Source organism: Antechinus flavipes, chromosome 2 (genome assembly GCF_016432865.1).
Source record: "Antechinus flavipes isolate AdamAnt ecotype Samford, QLD, Australia chromosome 2, AdamAnt_v2, whole genome shotgun sequence".
NCBI classification, from domain to species: Eukaryota; Metazoa; Chordata; class Mammalia; order Dasyuromorphia; family Dasyuridae; genus Antechinus; species Antechinus flavipes.
Genome location: NC_067399.1, coordinates 283,034,255 through 283,055,003, shown reverse-complemented (window position 1 = coordinate 283,055,003; position 20,749 = coordinate 283,034,255). Strand labels below are relative to the sequence as shown.

The following is a 20,749-nucleotide window of genomic DNA, read 5'->3' as shown; positions in this document are numbered from 1 at the left end:
CTACCCTTCCAGTCTCAAAGGACATTAATCCTCTATGAACACATCTCAGTCCAATCAAAACTGGCTTTTGTTCCTCATACAATGCATCATCATCAAAGGGTTGAATATGTCCCAGAACTGGAATGTATTCCTTTCTCACACCTTTGCTTTACAAAAATAGCTCTCTTCCTGCAAGCATATATACATATCTTTATACATATAGTGCCCTCCTTTCCAAATACCATCTAGTCAAGAATTTGTACTTACTCTCTATATTTATTGTGTATATGAAATAGAAGGTGCATTTATTATGTGCCTTTTACCAAGTCTTTGTTGTTTCCCCTATTAGAGTAAGAGATCTTTTAGAGACTGGTCCAGGTACTATATTTGTATCCCCAGTGCCTAACATAATCAGGCACTTAATACTCATTGAGAAGAAATCAAAATCATTAAGAGTCACTTCAAAAAAAGCTGTAAATCACTATAGATTAAAATAATAATAATAATGAGGTACCATTCCAAATCTATTAGATTGGCTAACATGACAGGAAAGGAAAATGATGGGGAAAATTTGCATCATTGAGTTCTGAACTAATCCAATCATTCTGGCAAACAATTTGGAACTATGTCCAAAGGGCTATAGAACTGCATACCCTTTGACCCTGCAATATCATTACAAAGTCTGTATCCCAACAATATGAAAGAAAAAGGGAAAGCACCTATATGCAAAAAAATATTTATAGCAGCTTTTTGTGGGAGAATGCTGTCAAAGAATTGAATGAAAGAGTATCTGTCACCTGAAGAATGGCTGAAGTAGTTGTGGTATATAATTGTGACAGATTACTACAGTGAAATGATGTGGTAGCTGGGGGTAGGGTAGTTTCAAAAAAACCTGGCAACATCTATATGAACACAGCAACAGTATTAATTTAACAATGATAAATTATGAAAGATTTAGCTAATTAATTCCAGAGGCAGCTAGGTGATGCAATGAATAGAGCACCAGCCCTTAAGTCAGCAGGACCTGAGTTCAAATCTAGTCTCAGACACTTAACACTTCCTAGCTGTGTGACCCTGGGCAAGTCCCTTGACCCCAATTGCCTCAGCTCCCCCCACCCTTACCTAAAAAAAGGAAACAAAATAAAATTAATTCCAAAGGATCCATGCTGAAAAATGCTATCCACCTCCAAAGAGAGAATTGATAAAACTGAGTAAAATGGAACTTGTTTCTATTGGGGTTTTCCTTCATAATATGAATAACATGAAAATATGTTTTACATGATTTTACATGTATAATTCATCTAGTGCTTGCAATTGTATGGGATGGAGGCAGGGCAGGAAGAAGAATTTAGAACTCAAAATTTTGAAAAATTAATGTTAATTTTTTTACCTTCTACCAAGAAAATATTTAACTTTTTAAAAAAAGATTAATATGCTCTAACATATATTATCTTCTCAAGCACAGACAAGTCCTAGCTTTTAAAATATAAACTGTTCCAAGCAAATACTGAACAGCAGATCATAAAATGAACTCAATGTTAGGGAATTCTATTGATTAAAAAAAAAAAAAAAAAACCACCATTCCAACTTGCCCCTCCATCCACAATTTGTAGTTTTATTCATTAAGGAAACCTTTAATACTGGTCCTAGTTTACAAATGGTTACTGCTTTGTAAAAGGAAGATAAAAAGGACCTAAGATAAAGCTTTATCTGTAGCTATTTATGCCTTTCTTGGACTGAGACTTTCTGGTTATGACAACTGAACTTCTAGATTCCATTGTTCAATTTAAGCTTATTACTCAAAACACTTGTGTTTTTTATTCCCTCAATGTATATGCATCTTTCTTCTCTACTTAACTGCTGGACTATATACCTCTGAAGATAACATCTAGTCATATAAACTACACAAGCAGTCAGAATCAGAGGAATAGTAAGCAGATTTTCTAGTAACAGCTGATAGTCACATATCAATTAAGTTTGCAAAACTCTTTACATTTACTATCTAATTTGATTCTCAAAATAACCATATTAGGTAAGTATTACAGATACTTATGCCCATTTTACAGATAAGGAAACTGAGGCTGGTTAAAGTAAGATTAAGAGAGAGTAAACCAACATTCTCTAAAAGGATGTTTATGAAAAAATAAAATAAAATAAAATAAGACTATGGTTCTGGTTCTCCAGAAAAGTAGAATGGTATCATACCATTTTGACATACTTCAAAAACTGCTCATATATTTGAATTAAGCTCATTTTGTTGAATCTCGGTACATCTTAAACAGTTCTTAGGCTAGTTTGTGCCATTAAAGAAAGTTACACTATTTATTTAGATCAGTACTTTTGTTCTATGCAATGCAAAAGAATTATTCTGAAAATATTTGTATTTAAATTGAATTTTTATACAGTGATTTAAGGAATGATTATCTCGAGTCAAATCAGGAGTTAGTACCTGGCAGGACAATGCAAAATGTGGCATATTCAAGTAATAAAGGGAAGCTCCAAGCTAGGAAATTGTTTTTTGGTTTTGTCCCACTGTTCCTCTTTTCCTTCTTCTTGCCCAAGCAATAACGCTTTATTGTCAATAGTGCAAATACTAATAGGGTTAATAAAGCTTTCCTGCTAACCCATCAATTGCAGGTTGAGGAGCTAGTTTTCATGAAAGATCCCTCACAAGAACAAATATGAATTGTTAAAAATTATTCTTCAATTTTAAAAAACAACAAATTTACAAATTCAAGGGAATAAAATACACCATTTCCCATATCCCAACAACCAAACAACTTCTTCCCTATTCCAAGCCTACTAGAGAAGTAGTAAATAAACAAACTCACGTTTTATCATCTGCCTGAAAAATCTCATGAGTTCTGTTATATCAGGAGTCCAATTTGTATAACAAAGATTACTTGATATCATTTAAGCATATTACTTTACTCACTGTCTTAATAGCTGTCTGCCTTGTTTCCAGGTCAGCTGACTGTTCTGAGGTACTGTGGGAACCTCTGTGTCTTTGGTTTCTTCTGAAAAGGAAAAGTTTATTACTAATAGCTGTCACCCAAACTGCTAAAAATTGTCTGCAAAGTTGCTGTTTATAGTGCATAATCAAAACCTTAAGGGGAAAAAGGCAAAAGCAAAACAAATACTTAGGAAAAGTTTTTATAAATATTAGAATCTATTTCTAAAAATACAAATTAATCTAATTTATTTAAATCAAATGGGCTTTATTGAAGCTTCAGATACTCTGAAGGATACATGATCTCCGATAATTAGAATTCCCCCTAAGTAAATCATAAACCATCTTGTAAGGCTCTAATTCACATCCTCCAGGAAATTTCTGCAAGGGGAGAATGAGGAGGGTGGGTGTTGAGGGAAGGCAAAGGAAAGGGGACATTTCATAGAGCCCCAGCATGAGCTATACAATGGTTATTCCTTGTTTGTAAGATATCTAGGTCACTCACATTTCTAATAATATTTTTTTTATATTATCATGTCACTTCCTACACAATTTTATTTATCTATAATACACTGCATCCTACTCGTGCCAACCATATGTCTCTCCATTCCCTTTTGAGTGACCTACAATTGTAATTTTTCAGAAATTAAATGTCTGATTCACAGACATATAGCATCACTGATAGGCTAAAAATAAGATGGTACTAAAAATAAACTTTTTGTCTTTTTAATGAAAATATTTAGGGGTCATACACAACACTTCAAAGATGTTTAGGAGTAATTCAATACTCCAAAGGCAATTCAGTCTATTTTCTTTCTCCCACTTAATTCTGAATCCAGTTTATTGTTCATTACTAATGTCTGGCATATAAGAAGTGGTCAATAAATACTTGTTGAATGATTAAGCTATAATTTTTCTTTCAATGAAAAACCAATTAATTATTACAATATAACCAAGTTACAATATAACATAGCGTTTTCCCTATGTGGATAATTAAGCAAACCAAACCCAAAAGAAATCTCATTTTATATGCTTTGCTGAGGCATAGCACATTCCACATGTCATTATCACAAACCAGAGCATTTGGTAAACTTCATTGTAATAGAAAATTCTTTTGATACATGCTTCCTGACATTGGCAACTTTGGAGACCATATAGTTCACACCTTGCCATAAGTTTATAAACAAATCATTAACAAACTTATTTCTGTTGCATTTTTTTTCAAGAAATCTCGAGATTTTAACATAGATTCATGGGTGGATGCCTTGTTGAATAGTTTATAAAGCCATTTTGCTCTGCAGAATACCTCTTTAATAGTCAACAATAAGCAGAATGCGATTTTGCTTTTATACCTATTAACTATGTGTTCTAAATATATGGCCTACAAATGCCATATAAGTACTAAAAACATGGTTTCTACTGAAATTTTTTATTATTTCAACATTTTTAGTTATTAGGTAACAAAAACAAAAATACCAACATTCATTTCAGGCACTGTCACATTTTCTTCCAATTTTATAAAAATTGAAATTCAACATAGGTTCTAAAGACAAGCAAGCCCCTTCAAGAAAAAATGGGAGGAGGGGATGGGTGCTATCACAAACTCCAGCAAATAAAACACTTTCCACAATGATTTCCATTAAAACACTAGAGATGGAATACCAAAGAAAGAATATTGAAATTAAAATGTAGAAGATCAATGGATTAGGAATTGGAAAATTAGTTCTAGTCATACAAAGTAACTATGAGAAAGATATGTCCTCTTTTCTAGGCCTCAGTTTCCTTTTCCATAAAACTAGGATGTTGTGTTACATGATTTCTATATTTGCTTTAATTACCAAATTGCACAATTGTTTTAACTTTAGCATTGAACACTTTAGCACATTAGCATTGAAAACAAACTTTAGCAATGAAAATTTTGCAACAGGGTAGAGTAGTTTTCACTCTGTGGGATACAGATACATTTATTTTGTAACACTTTTTTCCTCACTCTAAAATCTGCTTTCCATTGTTAACTATTACTCCATTCTTTTTGTATCATTTAATTTTCCCTATTTCTAGAAATCACATTTAGAAGATTTAGGTTCTTGCCCCAACTCCTTTTGAACATATTTCTCACCAAACCAAGCTTTAACTTTACCAGCAGATGGGGCCAAATAATTAGTTAACATTTCAATTAACTCCAGTTCTGGGCTATATATAAATACATTAGTATTTATAAACAAATACAGAAGTAAAAGGAAAGTCAATGAAAGAGAGAGATGAAGATGAATCATATATACTATGGAAGAGAAGTAGGATGATACAATATGGAAAAAGACAGACTTAAAATCACTAGGTTCAAGTGTCAATTATTCCACTTAACTTAGTAATGCTATATAAAAATCACTTAATCTTTCTGTTTCCTTATCTATAACATAAGGAAAACATTTGCCTCTATCTCTTTAGGATTTTAGAAAGATAAAATGACAAAGTATGTAAAGTGCTTTTTTCTTGAGAACCAAAGTTACTTCTATATAAAATAAAAAAAATTTTAACCTTTGAGATTATAAAGATCATTCAATTCAGTCCAATTTCTTCATTTCACAGATGAGGAAAAAAAAAGAATCCACAAGGTTCTGACTCAGTCAAAAGCTAAAGTTATCATCTCAATTACATAATACAGAATTCTAATCAGGTTAAAAGAAAATCAGACATTCAATATTAAAAAAAAAAAATAGACGTTAAAGAAATCATATTCAGTGCCTACACACTGAAAATTAATTACCATCAAGGCATAAACATTGCAAAATTATAATGTGACCTGTAAGATGACATGATCTTTTAAAGAAAAAGAAAGAAAAATGGGTTGGCAGGGAAGGAAGAGTTAGGTAGAGGAGACATAAATTGTGTGTTATGAGAGGTTAAGTTAGTCATGTAACAGGCTAATAATAGCTGACACTTGAACCCAGTGACTTCAAGTCTACTGCTTTCCATTTATTATTACCCTGTACCTTTTCTGTAATAAAGAGATGTGATTCTATTTCTCTTGGAATCTCTCCTGCCATACCAGAAACTTGGTGCCAAAATTAAACCACTTCCTCCTAAGCTGAACAGCTGAGTAAGTAAATGGGTTACTTAGAGGCAGTAAGAAATCTGGGCCTGAACATATGGTTCACATCTTCTAAAGTACCAGATCCAGTCATATTCCCAACCTCCCAGAGTTAATTAATTCACCATAACCTTTCCAGATGTTGAATATTCTAAATGCAAACTTGTAAATATTTGTGAGGGTGGGACAAAATTATAGGTAAAATATTAAGCACTCATCTCTCCAAGTTCTAAATAAAATATAAATTACTCCATAACTTGGAGCAGGGTTGTTAAGAGGAGGAATACTTAACAATTTTTCAGTTTCACTACATTTCTAGGAGGGAAGGAAGAAGAAAGGGAGCAAGGAAGAAAGGAATGAAGGCTCAAAACTGTTGTTTCACCAATCATATCAAAGCAAAATATAGACACTAAATACATTAGCTAAAAAAAAAAAAATCACTTAAAAAAATAAATCACAAAAGGTAGTAGGGGTAGATGCTATGTTTGTGTGTGTAAATGCATGTATAAATATATTTACCTGATTCAAAAGTTGGCATTTTCAAGTCACCTTGGTTCAATTCTGTGCCATATTTTAATTTGTGGTATTTTGCCCTGAAAAAAATAAAAATAAACTGATGAAAACTGAAACTCACCAAAACATTTCAGGCTTTCAAATAGGTACTTAATTAATAATTACAACTATATAGTTCTTTAAGAATTATACTACATTGAATTATACTGCATTGTCCCAAGAGCAACTCCTTGAATTAAATTACTAATTGAATAGTAAATAATTACTATAAAATTGAATCCTCATTTTATAGATGAAAAAAAGCGTTTTTCTTCCTCAAGGATAACTGAGATTTGAACTTAGGTTCTTCAACTCATAAGTCTAGCATTCTTTCTATTACATCATTTTATCTCCTTCCAAATTAGGACTGATCTTGTAAAGTCTATAAAATTGAAAGTCTAACCTATTGACCTTTTGAAGATGTATAGAATCCCTTTTCTGACAAATTCTAAATTAAAATTCTGATGTGCTTATTTTAGTTTTCATCTTTTTTACTTGAACTCTATTCAGTGTTGCATAATGTTCAGAGTCTGAAATCAGTAATTTCTGAATTCAGATCAGTCTTAGTCACATCTCTGCATCCTCCTTTTCCTTAATTGTGAAATGGATATAGTAAAAGGCACCACTGCCCACCTCCTGCCCTTGCAGGGTATCTAGAGGATCAAATAAGATAGTATTTGTAAAGCAATGAGCACAGCACCTGGCACAGAATAGATGTTATAAAAATGCTGATTTCCTTCCTCTACCTTCCTCTTCACAACTTCTACAAGAGTGAAACATACAACTTTATTGTGCATTGTCCCCTACCAACACTAGAGAAAGGACAGCTGCTCTCTTTTTTTTGGCAGTTATATCCCCAGTCAAGATTATCTTTGGGCTAGAAAGTATTTAAAAAAAAAAAAAAATAGATAACTGATACTTAAGATAAGGAGAAAAAAGTTTTAAGAAAGCTGTCTTTGATATGTTAAAGTCAGGAAGCCAAGATGAACTACACCCTCAAATAATCATAACTTGAAAAGCTAGGAATAAAGACAAAGGTTCCACAGAATCTTTGATGAAGGACAAAATGTAACAATTTTCCCCCAAAAAGGAGTTGGAATGGAATATTCCAAAGTATAAGTTGGACATCATTTCTTTGGAAAATTAAAGAGATATCAGTGCATCAATAAAGATATATTAAGCATCTAGTTTATATGCCAGGAATTTTCCTAGTTAGTGATTACCTAAAAAATACGCCAAAAACACAATGAGCTAATGCAATTTCATCAAGACTATCCTGTTTCTGGTTTCAGAAAAACCTGGAAAAATTTACATGAACTGAGATAAAGTTAAATGAATAGAACCAGAAGAACCTTGTACACAGTATCAGCAACATTCTAACAATGATCAACTGCTAAAGACTTGGCTATCCTTAGCAACATGATAATCCGAGACAATTCTGAAGAACTTGTGATAAAAAATGCCACCTACATTTAAAGAGAGAAACAATGGAATCTCAATGCAGATGGAAGCATACATTCTCCCCCCTTCCCCCAATTTTCTTTTACTTTTTTTTTTTACAGGGGGGGTAGGAGGAGGAGGGCAAGAAATAGAAGAGGGATTCCGTTTTCTTTTGAAACATAGCTAATATAGAAATGTTTCACATGACTGCACATGTATAATTTATATGAAATTGCATGCCTTCTCAAAGAAGGGAGAAAGGAAGACGACTACTGGGAATTCAAAACAGTTTTTTAAAAAGTTGTAATTACATATAATTAGGAAAAAAATTTTTTTTTTAATTTAAAGGCTATATAACAGGGGTTTATAATCTATAATCCTTGGACAAATTTCAAGTTATCTGTATATTTTAATGGGGAGTAGGGAGAAATGCATTTTTATTTCAGTAAGGTCTAATAGTTTCTTTGACTAAATATTGTATTTTATCATTTTAAACTTTTTCTGAGGAAGTCAGAGAGTCCCATAAAACATTAATAAAAATTTAGTTCTTACTTTCTTGGGACAAGATTATTAAATTGGGGAGAACAGAGAATGTTACAGACATAGTTAACTAGATTTCAGCCAAATGATACTCAGGAAAATTTAACAATTTTATCAATGATTTAGAATCCTCATTAAATTTGCAGCTAGAAGGTATTGATGACACAAAAGATCTTAAAGTTAGAGTCAAAGATTAAAGATTTAAAAGAACATAGGATCATAGATTTAGGTTAATGAATACAACCCATTCATTTTACAAACAAGGACACAGAGGCTGAGAAGTTAATTAATTTGCCAGAATTAGCCAGCTACTAAGTGTCTAACTCAAGAGGGATGAAAGGCTTTCTTCATGAAATTTCAAAAACTCAACTATACAAGTGCAAAACTGTAGAAGATAATTTGTCTGGGAAGTAAAAGTGCGTGTGTTTGTGTGTAAAAGTAAAGCAGAAAAGTAAGTGGTGTGGTATGGCACCCAAAAAATAAATCTGAGCTTGAAATGCATTAAGAAAGGCAGAGCATCAAATCAGCTTATGATAAATTGGACAATACCAGGGACAGCAACCAGAATGGTGGAGGGTCTACAACATCTTATGAGGACTGGTTGAAGAAATTTGGATTAGTGTCAAGAAGAGAAGGGAAATGACAGCTGTTAAAAGGCTTCTGTGTAGAAAATGGATTTGACTTATTTTGGTAGCCCCAAAAGGCTGCTTAAAGAAACAGCTAAACAATGGCTGGAGGTAGCAAAGAAAAACAATGTAAGCTTGGTATCATACAAAGATTTCTTAATTATTAGAACTACCCCAAAGTGGGATGGTCTGCTTCAGAATGCAATTAAATTTCGCCTCACTGGAGGTCTTCAAAGGCTGAATTGCCCACTTGTGGAGTATACTACAGAGAGTTTCTTTGTATAAGGGCTGGAACAGAGGGCTGCTGAAGTCCCTCTTCCAATTCTGAAATTTTGTGATTCAGTGATAACCCTACAACTACCATTCAAGTAACAATGAAAACAAACTTGTATGGGACTATATTAAAATTCCTAAGGGCAATGGAGTAAATAAACGTCTAATATTTTTAAAGCCCTTGTATATTTTTAGAACGCTTCTACAAACTATGTTGTAATATTATTCAGATGGTTGTCTATTTTCAAATAACTTTCCTATGGGACAAACTATCCCATATATTATTTTCCTTAACATGACTTTTCAGAACCAATTCAAGATGCTGGGTGAGCTATGCTATATAATTATTGAATTGGGCAGAGGAAACAAGATCTTTCTTTTTAACAAAGGATGCAAATCTTAGGTCCCAAATTAATTTTGTTGTTTCTATTTAGACATTTTAAGCATGATTTATTTCTCCTATTCACCTACAGGAATACTCCTTTTTTCATCTCTATAGCACTTTATACTTTTCAAAGTGCTTTTATAAACATTGCTTAATGGAGTAAAGAAAAGCAAGATTATTCATATTTCAGATGTATGAGAATATGAAACATACATACCTTTCTTGTTTTAATGCATATTCTAACATTTTTATTCTTCTTACTAAGTCTTTCTTCAAGTTTTCTTGACCTTTCCTTTCTCCTTGTAAAAATGCTATTCGAGCCTAGAAAAATAAAAGTAGTATTTACTAAGAAGTTTATAATATTATCTAAATAAAGCATACTGAGCTCTTAGCAGTTCATAAGTTTTTTAATTGTACAGCTAAAAAAATTATCATCTTAAAATACTTGTGTATCTCTAATATTCTTCACTAAATGTAATTAATTCCTTTCAAATTCCTAAAAAGCAAAGGATACCATAAATCTTTGAAATTAAGCTATTTAATAACCTCATTATTATTTCCAGTCATCCTCAGTTTGATAACTTTACAGAATCACAAAATCTCAAAATTGAAAGAGACTTCAGGGGCTATCTAGTCCAATCTATAAGTGGCAAGAATCCACCTTTCTCTTCCCCAAATAACCCCAATAAATTATTTTCCAATTTATGCTTATAGACTTTGGGACTACTTCAGGATGAAGCCTGATTCATTTTTGTCTATCTCTGTTAGGAAGTTTTCCTTGCATAACAATGAAGCATTTCTCCAATTCCCCAACACATCTTCTGATTTCAAATGTCAACAAAATCACTCTTTCCTACAAACCATCCTAAACAAGGAGAAAAAGTCATTGATTTTTCCCACTGTTCAATAAGGAAGTATGAAAACTTAGTACAAACAAGCATAACTACTTTCTTGTTCTCTGAAAAACCCCAACATTTTCCTCCTTTGATCCCTTACTATTTTCAAGTTAACATTTGAAAGATCCATTTGTATATTTAATACCTACACTGAAACCATTTCATAGAATGCTGGTTTTCTAAATATCGATACTCTTGGCCTATAGTTTGGTCCAGTGTCCCACATGAGAGTCAACAAGAATATAAAAAAATTTAAAATATTAAAAGATCACTGGCCTGATTTAAACCAAGGACCTCTAAGTATTAAAAATGCTTTAGTAAAATAACAAATCCATGATATGTCGAAAGATATAAAAGACAATGCAGTATGGTCTAGTGGAAAGAGAATTAGATTTGGGGTCAGAAGAATTTGACTATAAGATCTGGATTCCAATCCTGCCTCCAAGTAACATTAGAGAAAAGTCACTACACCTCTCTGATTTTTCAAAGCAATGTTTTAAAGAAGACACAGAAAGAAGATTTTAATATTTTGACTGGTTATTTGAAAAATCATTTGGAAATAGGGTGGGTTTTTAAAAAATCAATTAGGGAACATACTTAAGTGATATTATTCACTTTTTTAAAAAAAATTGTTATTTTCCAAGGCTGAGTGTCAGATTTTTACTGTATCACCAAAATCAAATAAGATGGTGTGCAATGTTAAATAACAGGACACCATAAAGGCATATGTTCTAAACAATTTTTTGAATTACAGCATTTCTAAATAAGAAGATCTGAAAATACTCAGCCAATTAAAACAAGCATAAATACTGGGTACTAAGAGTAACCTCCTGAAGTTTAAAAGGCATAAGTAATTTTTAATCTGAGATAATATTTTTGGATTGCCATCAACATATTACCTATTTTATTTATCAATTTTGATTCAATGAGAATAGTAAGATAACAAAGATATTTGCCAAAAAAAAAAAAAAAACCTTCAGTAAAATACCATACATAGACCCCCCCCTCCCAAATGGGATATTCACAAAAATTAAGGGAAAACGCAGCTAAAATTTAAGCACAAATCAATGGTAAACAAGAGCTTAAATCTACAGATTAAGAAGAAAGAAATCAATACAAATAATTCTATGTATTGATAAAGGGGAAATATGAAGTCATATGCAATTGCACAATATATCTGAAAAATACAGATGTATCCACCTTCATAACAGACTAAGAAGGAATTCAGCATAACAGAAGTGTTGTCACTACTTCCAACTGAAGTTAAACGCATTCCTAGTGAGACCTTCAAAGAAGACTGCTTAGATACTGTGACTATATTAATTTTAATTTGATCCTTATAATATTGTGACATGAAGAGAACAGACATTATTAATCCCATTCATAGGTGAAAGAACAGAAACATGAGTTTGCTTACCTGTAAAAATATCACATTCATATATCACTTTAGTTTACAATACTCTATATAAATGTCAGCTACTATCACAACTGGAAAACAATCTTTTCTCAGCTGTCCCTTAACTGCCATAAAAAAAAATGGTTTATTTCACTAAGTGGGAACTTTGAGGGAGCAGAGCTTTTAAATGTTTGATTCCCATTTTTCAATTAACACTGCTAATGTACTAATTAGTAGCAATTAGCAAGCTATCACTATCTATAGAAACTCTCAGAATAATTTCTACCTTTCACAGGGAATCCACACAGTAAGAGCAAGGAGTATAATCAAATTCCTACATTATTTCAACTCAAATCTACTCAGCTATTCATTTTACTCTTATCATCAGTAGCATGTCATGGAAAGGTGCCTTATTAAACCTAAACAGTTTTCTACTACATCCCGAATTCTGTTGCTGAAGATTGTTTACATTTATCTACACCTAAGTGATGTAAAAATAAAAGGTAACAACACTTCAAAAGTGCAGAGAAGAGAATGCCAAACCTGGAGTTAGGAAGATATCTCTGCTTAAAAATTCCATGCTTAACTCTGTTTACTACTTCTTCTACTTCAATAAAATGAGCTAGAGAAATAACCAAAATTCTACTATCTTTATTAAAAAAAAAAACAAAAACCTAACGGAGTAAAGAAAAGTCAGACATGACTAAAAGACTCAACAAACTCAACAACAAAAGGATTTGGAACAATATATACTGAAGAACTCAATACATTGCTTAATTTTGTTAACTATTCCTACTGACCTCTACCCTAGATTTTAGTCTTTGTTTATGGGATGGGTTTATGAATATTGGAAAAATATAAAGGTAATATGAAAACAAAGAAAAGAAAAAAATTAAGGAAAAAAATCTAAAAATAATTTTTCAAGTAAGTTTACCTTCTAGGACTAAGTCAAGATAGAGCAACACATTGATTTGAGAGTTTCTTAACAAAGTAGTTCATATTTTAGCCACTAGAGGTCATAAATTGTTAATTTTCTACAATGATTGCTATGACAAACTTTTGAAGTTTCTTTTTATGTTTTCTGACTGGTTAGTTCAACTGAATTTACATTATTGCTGAATTAAAAGTCTTGCATGAAATCATAAAGATACATTCCATTTGATCATTTTATAAGAAATACTAAGTAATTCAATAATCTAAAACTTCGTATTTGAAGCTTCTTAAACTTCCAAGCAACTAAAATCACCTCAAATTTTAAAATTCCATCGATGTCTTTGTTTTTACATTAAAGGCATTTCAGACTTAATCAACTCTTCCTTCAAAAATGAATAAATAGATAAGAACAGGCAGCAAAATCAATAAACATACCAAACATTTCTGATTGCATATTCAACACTCTGAAACCCTTTACTTCGAGCTTGCATCCCCAACTTTTCTTTTCGACATTTCCTCATCTGTTCCGTGGGACCAAGATCAGTTTTTAGTTTTTGACTTCTCAACAAGGATTTAAATATACTCATATCTGGACTAGTTGGCTTGACATGTCTCACCATGGGACTCCAATGATTATGGAGAGACAAGTTGATGACTTTTGCTCAGCTGTCTCACTTAAATTCAATTCACTCAAAGATCAAGATATGACCCTAATGATATCATTCATTAGTCCTGTAAAAAAACAAATGTTTGTGTGCTGAACACTCTGCTAGGAATTGTTAATATGCTGTCCAAACAAGTTTTGAAAGAAATTTATCAAGAAAAGATTGTTGCTTATTCAATCATTTATTTCAAGGACATCTGAATCTCCGACTCCACGTAGGGTTTTTTTTGACAGGGATACTGAAATGGTTTACCATTTCCTTCTTTACCTCACATAACAGTTAAGGAATCTGAAGTAATCAAGGTTACTCCAAAGTTATTTGTCATTTCCACGCTCATTAGTTGAATTCATCCATTACCGTGTGATCAATGGATATGATCTCTGAATTCAGCCCCAAACTCTCCTAAACTCGTCTTGCATTACTCGTATTTTATCGTATTGCTTAATGCACATTTCAAAGTAGATGTTTCATAGGCATCTCAAATTCAAAGATGCAAAATGATTCATCCTTATTTCCCTAGCTTTCCGCCCTTCCATTTCCCATTTCCATTGAGGAAACCACTGTTTTATAACCTTGACATTATAAGTGGATTTCACATTTCTTCACTGCACACATCAAATCACTTACTAAAGCTTGTTTATAGCTCTATTACAATTCTTACATCCATTCCCCTTCTATTTACATATTCTATGTAATAACCACCACAGTGACAAAAACTACTCCACTGGGACCCAAGTGAATTGGTCAATTGGGTAACAAAATTCTTTCTTCCATCTTCTTTCTTCGTTTCTATGTAGGGTGCCATATATTAACTTGTAAGTGCTCTGCTCAAAGTAACAATTTTTTTTTCTTTTTTTTGATAACTTCCTAAGATATCTTAGGGTTTACAGGCTAGATTTCTTTCTTAAGAACCTGCCCTACACGCTCCCAACAATTGGTCCCAGGCCAACCCCCAATTGGTCATGGTGTAGATTCTAACTGACTCAAAACAAATGCAAATAGCAATTGTTTCTATTTAGGCCCCAAATCCTGAAGGTCTTCCCTTCTCAGATTTTTTTTTTTTTTTGACTATGTAAAAGAGGCTCTACTTAGCCTAAATTTTTATTTAACCTATCACAGAATGGGTGTTACCTCAGTCACAGTGAGACTGATTAGAGATCTTAGCTCTCCCTCTGCATGCAGGGCCATTTCCAATCATTCTAATCTACATCTTGCCACTGAAGTCAGATGCCACTGGAGGAGAAAGTGAAGCTTGTGACTTTGCACAAACCATCCTCATTTAAATCCAACTCATTTACATGTCATGGCATCACTCATCATGTTATAGTTGTCTTGGAAAAGAAAGAACAAATAATTACTTACATAGATATAGGTCCTCATCTCTCACTGGACCTATAGTAATATGTAATGACCAAATTTGGTCCCCTTTTGTCTCTCTTCTTCAATCCATCCTCCATACTAAATACAGGTTTGACTAATCATGTATCTTCTCTACTCAATTCCAAAGTCCCCTTACAGTTTCTGGAATGAAATATGAGCTATATATGTAGCTTTTGAAGTCACACACAGCCTGGCCACAATCTCTTTCCAGACTTACATAAGAAATTAATTAATTTCCCATACTCTATGAACTAGTCAAAATGACCAGCTCACTATTTCTTGCACCCAACATTCAAGTCTATCTCCAGTAATCTATGTTTTTGCATTGCCTACCTCAAAAACCTAAGATGTACCCTTCCTCATTTCTGTTAGGTGAGCTACAGGTTTCCTTCAAAACTATGCTTAAGTCCCACCTTTTATATGAAAACTTTCTTCATCTCCCATAGTTTTGAGTACATTCAAAACATTTATCTTTAATATATTTTATATTCTACATTTAATACATTCTTGACTATACTTTGTATGTGTTGTTTATATACATCCTTCCAAAAAAGTCAAGGACTTTATCTTTGTCTCCATATTCTGAGCACTGTACTACAGTGCCTGACACATAGCGAAACTTAAATGCTTCTTTTTTCTTGATTGACTGAATAATAACTAATAAATATCTTAATATTTGCAAAACAAGTGACATAATCAAATGAAGTCCTCAAAGAACACTGGTAGTTCTAAATCCATGATCTAATTAACAATAAAACACCCCATGGGACATATACTGCAAGTTTTATGCTCATTTTACAAATGGGAAGGCTAGATACTCTGAAAAGTGATTTACCTAGGGTCACAAAGCTCATAAAATGTAATAAAAATGTGGAGGTCAGTAAAGATTTTGGCTTATTTTCATCAGTTTTTATATATATCTTTAGAAAGATGGTCATTTGTTTGGAAAAACACATTTTCCCAACATATTAGCTGCAATATATAAAGGTATTTCGATTCCCAGTTAAATGGGCCAGAGAAGCCAGAAAGCAGAGATGAAAACAGAGAGTATTCCAGGTATGGTGAGATAGCCAGAGAAAATGCCTGGAGCCAAGAGATCAAGTATTTTGAGAAGGCCAGTAATGGCTACAAAGGGGGTGAAGTGGAGAAAAGCTAAGTTATGAGCAGTTTTGAATTTTGAACTTTAAACAGAGGACTTTGTATTTGATCCTAGAAGCAATAGGGATCCACCAGAAGTTTATTTACATGTTTGTGGAAACATAGAAGAACTGAGTTTTAGGAAAATCACTTTGGAGGCTGAATGGATAGGCATGGGGACAGAGTTGAGAAAAGCACTTTGTAGGCTACTACAACAGAGATGAAGATGTAGATAAATATGGAGACACGGGCTATGTAATAAACAATGAAAAATAAAATATAATATATAATGTAAATACATATAGTGTAAATAAGGTTGAATAACTGCCCCAAAACTGGGTAGTTAATGTCCACATAGAAAGAAGTCTCTAATTGGATGCCCCAGAGAGCTGTTGTTGGAACTGCATTATTATCAAATCAATAGTTGATACAAAATGAGAATAACATGTTCAATCAGGTCAGAATTAAAAAATATTTTGATGCAATGTAATAATGCAATTAATTTAAGATTAAACAGGATTAAATATAAAGTCCTAGAGTTGGAGTAACCAGGTGGCACAGACTCTGTACTCGTAGCCAGAAAGGTCTGAGTTCAAATCCAGTTACTTTAGTAGCTGTGTAACTTTAGGCAAATCATCTAATCTGTTTGTTTCAGTTTCTTCTACTGAAAAATGAGGGTAATAATAGCATCTACATGCCAATGTTGTGATAAGGAATAAATACAATCATAGTTGTTCATAGTTGTAAACTTAGCACAATGCCTGGCATACAGCAATAGCTATATAAATTCCAGATTAGATTCAAAAAATAAACTACATAAACACATGTGATTATACAACAGAACTTGGAAATCAACTCTGGGAATTTCAGTGAATTGCAAGGCAAACTCCAAAGCAGTACAAGGAAATGGTGTGATATGGAAGCCAAAAACATGAAAGCAACCTTACTTTAGTTGTATTATTTTTCCAATATGAGAATCAGTGGCACTGATATTCCACCCCAGCCAAAGCATATATACACATTATATTCATTTCCCAGCCCATTTTAGGAAGGAAAGAGAAGGGGAATTCAAATAGATCCAAGAGCTTGATACGTTATGAGGCTCAGCTCAAAGAACTGGGAATATTTTAGCCCAAGTAACAGATAACAATAGTATCTAAGAGTGCATTTATGTCTATCATGCATCTCTCAATTGTCTACAACTTTAATTCTTAAGAGACTGCAGTATTCCATGCTTATAATATCACTAGAAGAAACTTGTTCTTCAGGAATAAGACTGGGGTCACTGAAACCAAAGTAGAATTTCCCAAAAGTGACTGAGCCAAGTAGTTTCCTTTTCTTCAACTCTGGACCAACTCATTGCTCAAGAGAAGTGTAAGCCCAAGATATATGTACTATAAACCAGCTCTATGAGCTGAACTATTCAAGTGCATTTTGAAATTTGGACAATAAGCATTCCTCATTCACTTTCTTACTCCTATATGGGGAATAAGTCCAACTTTCTAAAGTGATATAGTTCTTATTTTGGAAATTTTCTAAATGTTCTGCAAATTGATATAATCAGCATCATAAATAAATTTGGAGGACCATACCATCTATCTCCAGACAATATCTTGGTATATTTTCCAGGAATCTTTTAAGATCTTGGACTATATATAGGATATAACTTGTTAGTCAATAGACTTGAAAAAGGCATTAAATTCAAGTTAACCAAATCTTGACTTCTCTTGTAAGAACTTTTTTTAAAAATGCTATCATGGAAACTCATATGCTTTACAACCTCCAATTATAACTACGAAGGTGATCTACTTTAGTTTATAAAAACCTTCCCCCCCCATATTTTTATCAAAGATGTCATCCATGAAATGCATATATAACTGATACAATTTTGTAAGGAATAAAAAAGGGGTCAGTAGTTAGTAACTGATCAACAGTAATTAATTCTTGAGCATTCTTTTTCAGTAATAGTACCATCTATTATCTTTTCCTAGAATACTTGTTTTCTGTCTCAGGTAGCTTGAGAATTTATCCCTAAATGCACCACAAATTACATCTCCTGCAATATGGACATTCACTAGATTCACTTGGTCTAATCCAACTATAGTTTCATTTATTCGATTTAATTTCCTACTTCCTCAATGAAGTACAATGATGAATGATGTTAGCTTTCCAATGAAGTGGCTTCACTATCAATGAAAAAGAAAAGAGTTCATTGTAAAATCTTAAGAGATTCATTTCATTTATTTATAATGATCTCCTTCCAGATTCACCCTTAAACGCTTTGGGATGACCTAACTTAATAATTTCACATCAAACTTTCAAAAAATTCCTCCATGAGGAGTTCTCTATTCATGAAATCACATGTCCAGACTCTCATCTTCCTGAGGATATTACAAATGAGTCTGCACTTTAAATCACACTAACTCTTAAAGGCCATAGTTTTTGACCTGGCAAAATGACCAAGTATTTGCTGTCTAAAACAGCTATTAGAATCTTCTGATGTCCTCTTGTGATGGGATAAAATGCAAATGTATAAAATAGTGTTAGATCCCTGTCCAAGTCTGTTTTGCATTATTAAGGCTTTTTAACAAGTTAGGATACTCCAAATTTCCTAATTTGGTACTGATTTTTAATTTTGCTTCAAAAAGTAAATTATTTGATTTCATGGATAGCTAATTCTGAAATTATTCCCCTATTGACAGCCAGTCATTTCCTGTTCATAAAAAATACAATTCCATTTTTTTTTATGATCAGTTAGTGTTTATCATGTGATTGCTATGACTCTTGATTCTGTTCTTGAAATATTGAAGTATTCACATGTATATACATACATGGAATTTCTGGGTAGTCTTTTAGTCTACATCCTCTGGTTGTTTTTTAATTTGGGTCAGATTTTCCATAATATAGCTTTGATATGATGTCCTTTGCACTGAAACCAGCATATATTAACTTAAAAGGTTATTATAAAGTTCCTTGAAAAATTATACAAATTCTAAAAATGCATCCATTTACTCATGCAAAAAAATTCACATACCTTCACAATAGTCTTTTTGATAAGGTTTATCACAAATCATAAATAATATGCAGAATTAATGGAGAAATTTGACAATTTTTCTATGATCTAAGGCGATTTCTATAAAAAGAAAAAAGCACTAAGCAATCAGACAACTTAAAACTGAATTCACTGACCTAACCATTACAAACCTTTCAGATTAATGCCAACTAAGAATGTTCCAGCTGCAAAAGTATATGAACTCCCTCTAGTTGAAATTACTTGAGCCCCTAAATTTTTTAAAATACCAATTCAAAAAGAACTTACTAAAATTAAGGCAATATAAAATGTATCAGCAGTCTAGAGATGAATGTGTAAACAAATGGCTGCTTGAATTTGGACTCTTATCTAAACAAAAAATGTATAATTATTAATCTTTAACATGATAAAAAAAAAATGAAAAAAAGGAGAGGGAACCATCTACAACCAGAGAGAAGACTGTGGGAACTAAGTGTGGATCACAACATAGCATTTTCACTTTTTGTTGTTGTTTGCATACATTTTATTTTCTCTCATTTTTTTTTTGATCTGATTTTCTTTATGCAGCAAGATAACTATTTAAATATGCATGCATATATTGGGTTTAACATATATATATATATATATTTTAAACCATATTTAATGCATTGGATTACTTGCCATCTAGGGGGAAAAAATGAAAATTGAAAATAAAAAACTTTTAAAATTAAATTAAAAAAAAACACCAAGAATAGGCCTTTCATATACTTTCATATATTCCAAAATGTCAACAAGGAAAACAGAAAACAGGTAATGTAAATTATTCCGCTATAGCTTCCCTCTGACAACTACAGAAGACTATTCTATCTATAAGATAGTTGTTTCCACAAAACTGGATGCCTTGATTTGGCATGCACCAACTACCTGGATGGCAAAGTCAGGAATCCATCTGTTCCTTTGCTTTCTGGAATTCAATGAATTCTTCTGTTTGAGTTCAGCAATTCCTTTCAAAAGACTTCTGAAGAGGATAGCTAGGTGGTGCAATGAGTACTAGCCCTGAAGTACTAACCCTGAAGCCAGGAGGACCCGAGTTCAAATCTAACCTCAGACACTTCCTAGCTGTGTGACCCTAGGCCAGTCACTTAACCCCAATTGCCTCCAAAAAAAATAACATAAGACTACTGAAAATAAATTGATTAAATTAACCCTTTTTCAAGGGTTCAAAATTGAACTTAAAAAAAAATTTAATGAAAAGTCTTTTCAAAAAATATCTAACTCTCATTTTGCACATTCTATCAGTCAACTATTAATATGAAACATTTTTCTTCCAGTTTATCCACTACTTCCCAAACAGCAATTTCAATTTTTTAAAATTATCATGAGTATATTAAAATTTGGGAACTAAACTTTTCTTTCTAGTACATTCTTTTTCCTAAAGTGATATTAGCTGTATGAAATTTCATTTATAAATTAAAGTTAATACAATTCAATAAACC

The 20,749-nt window shown here is 32.4% G+C and overlaps 1 protein-coding gene across 4 annotated transcripts in view; it reads right to left on the bottom strand.

Annotated features, from left to right (window-relative positions):
* Nucleotides 1-20,749, bottom strand: part of STRN3 (striatin 3) — an 87,557-nt gene that overhangs the window by 39,976 nt on the left and 26,832 nt on the right. For 3 of the 4 annotated variants that reach the window (XM_051977293.1, XM_051977295.1, XM_051977296.1), the window contains exons 2-4: nt 10,054-10,157; nt 6,540-6,613; nt 2,915-2,996 (exon numbers count right to left, since the gene is read on the bottom strand). In XM_051977293.1, coding sequence (XP_051833253.1) covers nt 2,915-2,996; nt 6,540-6,613; nt 10,054-10,157 — 260 coding nt within the window. The remainder of the gene's footprint in view (nt 1-2,914; nt 2,997-6,539; nt 6,614-10,053; nt 10,158-20,749) is intronic. The other variant, XM_051977294.1, reaches the window with a different exon arrangement.